The 9,569-nt window shown below is 32.4% G+C and overlaps 2 protein-coding genes across 2 annotated transcripts; one reads left to right on the top strand and one right to left on the bottom strand.

The window, feature by feature from the left end:
* LOC142162296 (uncharacterized) lies at window positions 1–1,828 on the bottom strand. The gene is made up of 3 exons (XM_075218632.1): window positions 1,762–1,828; window positions 462–552; window positions 1–325 (listed from the first exon to the last, which is right to left on the bottom strand). Exons 1-3 carry the CDS (start codon window positions 1,826–1,828, stop codon window positions 1–3), a joined length of 483 nt encoding a protein of 160 aa, XP_075074733.1.
* Window positions 1,829–2,702: 874 nt separating this feature from the next.
* Window positions 2,703–5,175, top strand: LOC107827590 (translationally-controlled tumor protein homolog). The gene is made up of 5 exons (XM_016654757.2): window positions 2,703–2,857; window positions 4,160–4,233; window positions 4,329–4,457; window positions 4,542–4,699; window positions 4,821–5,175. The coding sequence occupies exons 1-5, from the start codon at window positions 2,830–2,832 to the stop codon at window positions 4,936–4,938; spliced, it is 507 nt and encodes a 168-aa protein (XP_016510243.1). The 5' UTR covers window positions 2,703–2,829; the 3' UTR covers window positions 4,939–5,175.
* The last annotated feature ends 4,394 nt before the right edge of the window (window positions 5,176–9,569 follow it).

Genomic DNA, 9,569 nt, shown 5'->3' with positions numbered 1-9,569 from the left:
TTAATCGAGATCACGAGCCTTCCTTTCTCTCACCTTGGCTAGCCTGTATAACTTCTTGCCCCTGCTTTTGGCCCCAAGCTCTTCATATAGAAGCCCAAATGTCGCAGTCTTAGCTACAGTAACCGCTAACTTCGCCTCCTTCTTAGCCCTTATATACGCCTCCTTGTTCATCCTCTTTGCCTCCTCGTCCATGCTCTCTATAAACTTCAAGTATGCCGCTTTCTTGGCTTCCACTTTCTCTTGTACCTCTTCACTCCACCACCAGTCACCTTTGTGGCCGCCAGAGAAACCCTTCGAAACCCCTAACACCTCTCTCACAGCTACTCTAATACACTACGATGTCGTGGTCCACATACAGCTCGCGTCCCCACTGCTCCTCTGGGCTCCCATAGCCAACAACTTTCCTCCCAACTCATGCGCTATGTCATACATCAAGTCACCCCACCTGATCCTAGGTTGACCTTACACAACCTTCTTCTTCCTCTTCCTCACGATCTCTAAGTCCATCACCAATAACCCATGATGAGTCATGAGATTCTCGCTTGATATAACCTTGCAATTCATTCACAGACCCTTATCACTTCTGGAGGAGTAGATAATCAATTTGAGTCTTGGCCAGCAATAAAAATACATTATAACGTAGATAAAAAAGTAGCTTTTCAAGAAAAATCGTTGTCTTCAAATGATAAATAAATTCTTAACAGTGTCTGAATTTTAAATAAAACTAAAAAAATTGAGTTTCTGAAAATAATAAATTAATATCGATCGTATTTATCTAAAACCTTAAAATAGAGTGTTATTACCACGGGCGTAGGCACCTTATCTCAAACAATATCACATGATACCGCTTTGTAAAACAAAACGTAAATATATATGTATAGATCATAAAAAATGAAAATATTTGGTATAAATATGACACCGCTTATTATTATAGTGATTTATTTATTTGTTTGCTTTTTCAAATATTGACACCACTTGCAAAAAAAAATTTGTGTATGCCACAACTGGTTATTACATTGATGTTGTAGTTGAATACAAAAATGGCAAAAAAATATCTTTGGACTTGTAAAGATGAAGAATTTAGTTTAGTTATTTCCTTCATACAAAATCCTAAATTAAAGCTAAAAAAAAGTTTGTGACAATGCTTATTTACAGAGCACTAAAGAATTGTAGTGACCTTCAAAGTATAAATTTACCATAAAGAAAAATTAAAAGAAAGGTCCCAACTACCATAATAACTAATATATCTATTCAATCAAATCTCTAAAATTGACAAATAAATAAAGAATAATACTTTGGTTGCATTAACAGCCAAATCAAAGGACAACCGTTGACGTTGTTTAGTCTTGTAGAGTACTCCTAGTTGCACATATGCATTAGAAACAGAATCCTTGATTCTTCTTGCTCGTTCCTTTTCTCTTGACGCATACTTTAATACTTACATCTCTAAGGCATAAAGAGCTTGAACTCCTTTTCATGTCCTTGCAAAGTATTTTCAAGATTAGTTCTAAAACAAACCGTGTATAAACAAATCTAAAAAATACATAAAAGGTGATAATATTGACATTAAATCCAATTTATGGTTATAAATATATAATTACACACCTAATAAGAAAAAAATATATTATAAAGGGAGAAAAATACGATAGAACATGAGAAGAGATCTTTTAAGTCTTTTACATATCATACAGTTTGGGCAATGAATTAATAATGTAAAGTAAATTTTATTAGAGTTTACATAGTGATCTCTATGTAGTATACTCTTGTTCACCTCTTTTGGAGTCCCAAAAAGAAGAGTAACAATATTCACGCGGACCATGTCATCCATTGCTACATGCGTGCTTCCTTCTCCATTGTCGTCTTACGGGCCATCAAATATATACGTATTATATTTATTGTTGAATTTAGATATTTTTTCAAATAAGAAAAGGATTAGTATATGGTAAAGTTTATTTAAAGTCCTACATATCTGTTTAAATAAGGAAAGATTTAATAAGAAATTTTTTAGTTGATTTAAAAGTCTAAATATTTGAAAAATAACTTAATTGCGATTTTCTCCATTATAAAATCTATTTTTAAAGGACAAAAAATGCGAACGATATTTCACTAAGGGTCTTCGTGCTTTAATATAGTACATATATATCAGCATTATTTTTTATTAGTTAGTTTCAAAAGAGATTGACATTTTTCAATATTTCTTTAATAAGAAGCATTTACAGCCACACAAGTGATATGACAGGTTTCAGACCACAAGTTTCAAAAGTCTTATAGTCACACAAATATTATGAATTATTTAAGACCACATATCTCGAAAGGTTTATCTTCTTTATTAAAGTTTATGTTAAGTCAAACTAAGACAATCTTTTTAAAACGGACTAACATTATTAGTGGGGAAAAGCATCTTAATTCAAACGGTAAACATTATTTTGGGTCTCGTAATTTCGTAACTGAATATTTTTTTTTTTAATTATTATTATTATTATTATTGGATTGGATTGTTGTTGTCTCTGTTATAGACTGGAGACTATAATGTAAATTGGCATTGCGTCAAAGTTAATTAGAGTACTTTTGGGACATGGTGCGGCGGTACCCAAAATGGGTAAAGGCAAATACGGTAATTTCTGGATTCAAGTCGGTTTATTTTGGTCTTTTCTCATGTTCCACTCGTATACCGCAATCCCGTGGAATTCTGCAGCTATAAATACCCGTGCGTGCACCACCTCAAACCCTCCCACTCGCGAGCCTTCGCTGGTCTGTTTTTTTCCTCGTCTCTCTTCTTGTCATCCTCCTACTTTTTAGAGAGAGAAAGCAAAAGAATACGCTTACATCATGTTGGTTTATCAGGATCTTATCTCCGGTACTCATCTTTCCCCTTCTTTCGCTTATATCTATTTCTCTTTTTCTGCTAATCTTTTGTTGTTTTGAAGGTCGAGTCGTGTTCTATGTTTTTTTTTTCCTGGTTCCAATTTTCTGCCGCTCAGTTATGTTTTGTGTTTAACTCCTTGCTAGAAAGTTGTAATTTTGGAACCGGAATAATGCTGTTTTAGCTATATGTGGTGACTCTTGTTGAATGATTCGCTTGTATCTTCTGGCTTTTGTTTTATGACATGATTTATTGTATGAATTTCAGTTTTTTTGGTGTTTGGGACCATAGTTTTCAATAAGATCTGGTTGATTTGACTGCTCTTAATGTCTATGTGATTTGCCTAAGCTATTAGCGCATAGTTTTTTTTCCTTTTTTGTTTGGGAATTGAATTGCTAGATCTAATCTGATCTTATATTTCAACATCATTTTGGAGGATTTGATCATTAAAGTTTATTTATCTATACTTTTATGATCTCTTCTTGAATTTTGGAGTAATATTGGAGCGATTTGGATCCAATCTTGATCTTTCTAGTTTTTAGTTTGGCTAGACTTGTGACACATTCACACATTTAATTTTGGAAATCCTAGTTGTAAGTTTATGCAACAAACATAAAAGGACATGTTTGTGCAACAAAAACCAGGTTTGATTTCAGTAGATCTGGATTTGCTTTGTGGATTCTAGTGATTTCGAGATCAATTAAGCATCTTAAAGTGTATATGGTGCATGGTCTAAATAAAAAGATGCTACAGAGGCTCTTTTAATGTTTAATCTTGATTGTTCCACGTTTCTTCTGGTTAGTTATTCCATCAAGCTTTTGTTGTTATATGCACCTCCGAGTTGCTCTAAGACCTAAGTTGCTTCATATGCTCAAGTTCACTGTTTAGAGTGTTATAACAGTGGCTTTGGACTAACTGTTTAGATTCTACTTTGCTTTTGTGCACTCAATGAGGTTTCTTATCTATAATAGAGTCTAGATAAGCTACAATTGAGGTTGGTTCCTAAACTGTATTCGGAGTATTTTGGGGATTGGTCACAAAATAAAGCAGTGTGATGAGGGAATGAGCTTTTTAGCTGGACTTATAGATTAAAATCAAAAGGAAAAAAAAGTAGCTACTTAGCTCTGGACTGCTCACTATCTCTTACCTATTTGTTGAAGTATTGAAAAATATCCTTATATTTTATGGTGCTGATCGCAAGGACGTTTTGCCTGTAGAAATTTCTTATTTTCGTTTTTGCCCCTTCATGATGGTACGTTGTTGTTATTCAAATTTAACACATTAAAATCATTGCAGGTGATGAGCTTCTCTCAGATTCATTCCCCTACAAAGAACTCGAGAATGGATGTCTTTGGGAGGTTCAAGGGAAGGTAATGTATTTCCATCTGTTAGAAACCATATTTTTTGTGGACTGATATCTAATATAAGGAAAAAGGAATAATGTGGTGTGTTGGTCACATTACAGTGGGTTGTTCAAGGTGCTGTTGATGTAGACATTGGGGCGAATCCTTCTGCTGAGGGTGCTGATGAAGATGAAGGTGTGGATGATCAAGCTGTCAAGGTTGTCGATATTGTTGACACTTTCAGACTTCAGGTTTGTATGCTCTTTTATGGAACTTCAGTCGTCGCTAATATACCTGTTATTTTATGTGAATTCGACTTTATTTTCTGTTTGCAGGAGCAACCTTCTTTTGACAAGAAACAATTTGTTACATTCATGAAGAGATACATCAAGAACCTGACTCCCAAGCTAGAAGGAGAAGCCCAAGAAGCATTTAAAAAGAACATTGAATCAGCAACTAAGTTCCTCATGTCAAAGCTCAAGGACCTTCAGTTGTATGTTTTTTTCACTCTTTATCACTTCATAACATTGTTGTAGCTAATTTTGACTCCTTTTTTCCTTAAATATACTTTGTGCCTATATATTGAACATTATACTAAATGTTTTTGCTGGCAGCTTTGTTGGCGAGAGCATGCATGACGATGGTGCCCTGGTGTTTGCGTACTACAAGGATGGTGCAACTGATCCTACCTTTTTGTACCTTGCACCTGGCTTGAAGGAGGTCAAGTGCTAGATGTCTGGTGGAGATTTTGAGCTACAAAGTTTCAAATTTGAGACATTCCATGTAGTTTTAAGTTTTTATCCTTTTTTGCTCATTTATGGTAGTGTCTTATGAACTGGTTTACTTGTTTAAACCAGTACTTCCTGAACTGTTTCTTAATGTTATAATCTCATTATGTGGGACAGCTAATGATCCTGGTTGAGTTGAAAGTTCTCTTATTAAATCCTCTTTTAGCAGTTTTGCCTATTCAATCAGTCTCATTGTTGGCAGATATTTTACTTTAGTCCAGCTATCCTATTAGTGAACAGTGGGAAAAAGGATTCTCTTTGACTAGTGATAGTGGACGCGAATATAATGAACAAATTGTGTGATGGAGAAGATTTTTCATTGCAGAGGTATGGCTCTGCTAGTGGAAAAAATTTATTTAATGCGGCATTTACATTAATTTAATGAATATATGGAGTATTTTATTTTCACTTTATTATTATAGTTTATTAATATACATATTCCTTCAATTTATATTTACTTGTGATAATTTTATGTCGTTTGGTGTGTGTGTGTGATATTTCTGTGATACTGAATATGTCAACTTTGTCGAATATTCTGTCTTGGTTCCTTTTTTTGTTCCCCTATTTGTTTATCCAGGATGCAAGCTGCAACAACTGGAAGTGTGCAGTACTCGTTGTTGATTCAGTATTTCCTACACCTTACTGTCATCTGCTCCTTAAATTATTAAAATGGAAAAGCTATAAAGTTGCAGTTGTGGGATTTTGCATTAGAAGAAATTGCTGGTAATAACTTTGCTATATTTGCTATTACTATCGATCTTGTTCATGGGTGATATTAGCTTATGTTAACGTTTAAATCTTGTCAAGAGCTGTCTCCTTTTCTTTTTTCGTTCTTTTCTACTTGTGTGGTTTTAAAATAAAAGGAAAAGAGCTGTTCAGGACTCCCTGGAAAGCAGGGGTGTTCAAAACCAAACCGAAACTGGAAATCGAACCGAAATCGAAGCTTAATAGCTTATTGGTATAGGGTTAACGGTTTAACGGACGGGGAACGGATTGAATTTTTTTTATTAACGGCTTATCGGTTTGGGGGCGAAGTATTCAATTTTCTTAACGGATAATCCGTTAACCCGTTAAGAATATATATATATATATATATATATATATATATATATATATATATATATATCCATATATATATTAAATATCAAAAACCCTTCCACTTCAATCTTCCACTCTTCCAGTACTCTATCCATATATGTATGTCTGGACTCATATGTTAACGCTTATGAGCAGTGACGTTGAAGTTATATAACATATTGTTGATTTAAGGTAGTGAACTTTTCTTCCTGAGTAACAAAGGGGTTCTCTGGAATCTGTGGAGTCTGCTCAATATTGTTGATTTAACATATTGGATGTAATGCAGGCGTTAACAGACATATGTATGTCTGGACTCATCTGTAATTTCTTATTCTGAATTTGTATGCTAGGCGGTCAGCAAATAATTAATGCACGCAATATAGATTGAATTAGGCCAATAAACCACCCGATAAGAGCTAAATCGATACCAATCCGCCCAATATCTTATCGGGTGGCTAGCGGATTAATCTATATTATATTAAAAGCACGAAGACCCTTAGCGAAATTTCGTTCACCTTTTTTACCATTTAAAACATAGGGTCCACATTGAACAATGTAGTAATTTAAGTATTTCATTAATATTTAATAAAAATTTAACAATCTTGGAATGTTAACGAGATTATTTGGTAAATTTTTGCCACAATTATTTGTTATTAATTTTGCTTTAATTATTTAGTATAATGTTTCTTCACGTTCCTTACATAGGAAAGTTAATAAAAAATTTTCCCTAAACTTTCGCTTCCCTATGACTTCGTTTGTTTGCCTTAATTATTTGGTAAAACTTGTCTTCATGTTTCTTACACAAGGAAAGTAAATAAAAAAAACTTCCTGCACTTTCGCTACTTGGTTCACTCTCATTAAATGACCGTATGTCTATTGGACTTTGGTTAAATTCCCTTTATTCTTTGGAGTAGTAAATATTTGGTAATTTTTTCATACACTAGAATAGTTAATAACGTTTTTTCCTAAACTTTTACTACTTTGTTCAACTTTCAATACATGACTTTATTTGTCATTAAATTATCTAAACTAGGAAATTTTGTAGTTAGATTCTCCACGAGCATATAATTCCTTTTATGTATCAATTTGTGTACCAAAATATTTCTATAAAAAAAACTACAATGTCACAATTTAATTGTCAAACTTCGCCCTATTCCAACACCATAATTTCAGGTTTTGTTTCTTTTACAAATATCAACATCTTTTATTACTTCGTATTTTGCAAGCACGTTTGCATGCACCAGATTTTATTGTTGCATCAACAATTTATCTATATTGTTGCATCAACAAATTGTTATTATATAATTTTTGTTTCATGTTTTGGACGTGGCTAATCTCACATCTCACGTAATTTACAAATTTAATACATATTATCAAACAATTGCAATTCATCACAAAAATCGATTAGACATTCGATCTAAGTCTTATTACTTAAATTAGTATTTTTTTTCTTTGTTGTATGATAAATAATACTTATTGTCATGCCAGCTCAAGTTGCTTTTTAAAAAAAAAAAAATTAAAACTAGACTATCTCCTTTAATTCTATGTAATATTAATACTACATGATTTGCGTTATTTGAAATTGACATGCTTGAATCACTTAGATTTCAACAATTACATCTTCAGGTAAACAATCTTCCTTATATCATAAAAATAATCAATTATTGAATTGGTCACTTTGATAACTTATAAAAGGCTTATGCATATTTTATTTTAGGTACACCTGAATGGCGAGTGAAAAGGAATTGTCAGACCAGTATGTCCCAATTAATAGTCTAAGAGTATCTGATTCATGTTGGGTAATACGAGTGTTAGTGTTTGGGAGTGGAATAGTAAAAGAGTTCAACAATAAAACAAATCAAGGCACCCGAAAAATTGTGACATTAGTTAATGAATAGGTAATTTTTATTTTGTATCAATATTTTATTTCATGTCTTTTCATATTATAGTTTTAACCATCAGATTAGCTTAAAGTGAAACTTTTTACCGGGAACAAAAATTCACGCTATGCTTTTCAATGGTTATATTGAGAAGTGGGAAAATTATTTACAACAAAATAAGATTTGTTACATCATAAACGGACGCATCAATAGTGCCAATCCTAATTTCCAATGATCGCACAAGGAGCCCGAGATTGGATTTAAGGAGAATACTTTAGTTGAAGAAAGCAATACTCACTTTTCGACCATTGATTTTTCAAATAATTTTATTTCATTCGATGAGGCATCAAAGTGCACCAATCAAACAAATTTTGGTAAGTTATTTAGATTTCATCCAATAATCTTTCACTAAATATATAAATAATATTTTACTTCTGTTCGCCTTATTAATTTTTTGATAATATACATTACCACATCCAAGATTCGTTGTACCACTCAATTTAGTCTCTACACGCTGAATACAACTATTTCTTTAATGTAATAATTTTTTTGCATCGTCAATTGATATTATATTTAATTCATTCTTATTCAATTAAATATGCACTATTTTAGACAGTTTATCATTTAAATATTTATTGCATCATCAGTTACCTTTATATGTAATTCATTCTTATTCTACCTAATTAAAATACGCTCTTTTATGCATAACGCATAATACATGTGCAACACACGTACACTAAATCTAGTATATTTAAAAGTCGATAATCGATAAGCCAAACTATTAAGAGTAAATAACCGCTCAATCCGCCCGATAAGCAGCCCTACTAGAAAGTACTTGGATAACTTTTATCTTATGGTCAGTTAGACAATCTTGTTCAATTGATCTTTTCTTTATTTTAATTTGGCTCGGTAAAAATTTGTTCCAATTGGGGTTATGATTGCGATTTAAACAGTATTTTGGCCACACGTAAAGTCCAATCAAAACATGTCATGACTGCCCCTGAGTGTTAAAGATAAATCAATTACCATCTATATATTAATATAAAGGAGGGAATGAAAGAGATGATGTGGCATTTAAAAAAGTCAGCAAATCTATTTATCTTTTATCTCCTTTTTTGACATTTTTCCCCTTTTCTTTTCCACCAAAGCCACATTGAAAGAAGTAAAATTGTATTTTTTTTCTTTTATTTGTGTATTTTATTGCCCATAACTTTTGAGCATTTATTTTCCATTTACTTTCGAGCATTTAAATTTTACTGCCTCAAAATGTAACGTATAACTATCTTAATCCATTAAACCCCTTTACTTACCGATTCACAAACTAAAACTTAGCAGTTTTTTCATTGAGAAGAATATGAGAATTCTGGCCCCTTGACTCTCAAAGACTTCTATTGCTTCCATTCCCCCTCTCACGTAAGTTAGAATTGCAAAGACTGGCTTTTGGCATTCCAATTATGGATAAGATTGTTCACTTGATCAACAACAATAATGAGTTGTTTACTCTATTTTTTCTTTGTTGGATTTATTTTAGTAATAGCTAAATATATTGTATTATCATGTATTAAGTTTGTCAGAGAATTATTGATTATTGTTTGTTAATCCTTTTATTTGTTGAGAA

The sequence above is a fragment of the Nicotiana tabacum genome, chromosome 7 (assembly GCF_000715075.1).
Source record: "Nicotiana tabacum cultivar K326 chromosome 7, ASM71507v2, whole genome shotgun sequence".
Classification (NCBI taxonomy): domain Eukaryota; kingdom Viridiplantae; phylum Streptophyta; class Magnoliopsida; order Solanales; family Solanaceae; genus Nicotiana; species Nicotiana tabacum.
Note: the sequence above shows the minus strand (reverse complement) of the source record. Positions and strands in the feature narration are given on the sequence as shown.

Bases quoted from the DNA above. Each gene is read 5' to 3' on its own strand.
- LOC142162296 (XM_075218632.1), bottom strand. From the start codon at position 1,828: ATGGATGACATGGTCCGCGTGAATATTGTTACTCTTCTTTTTGGGACT. The intron at 553-1,761 runs GTATACTACATA...ATGAATTGCAAG, and splicing joins TCCAAAAGAGGTGAACAAGA to GTTATATCAAGCGAGAATCT. The intron at 326-461 runs GTCAACCTAGGA...GTAGTGTATTAG, and splicing joins GAAGAAGAAGGTTGTGTAAG to AGTAGCTGTGAGAGAGGTGT.
- LOC107827590 (XM_016654757.2), top strand. From the start codon at position 2,830: ATGTTGGTTTATCAGGATCTTATCTCCG. The intron at 2,858-4,159 runs GTACTCATCTTT...AAATCATTGCAG, and splicing joins TTATCAGGATCTTATCTCCG to GTGATGAGCTTCTCTCAGAT. The intron at 4,458-4,541 runs GTTTGTATGCTC...TTCTGTTTGCAG, and splicing joins TTGACACTTTCAGACTTCAG to GAGCAACCTTCTTTTGACAA.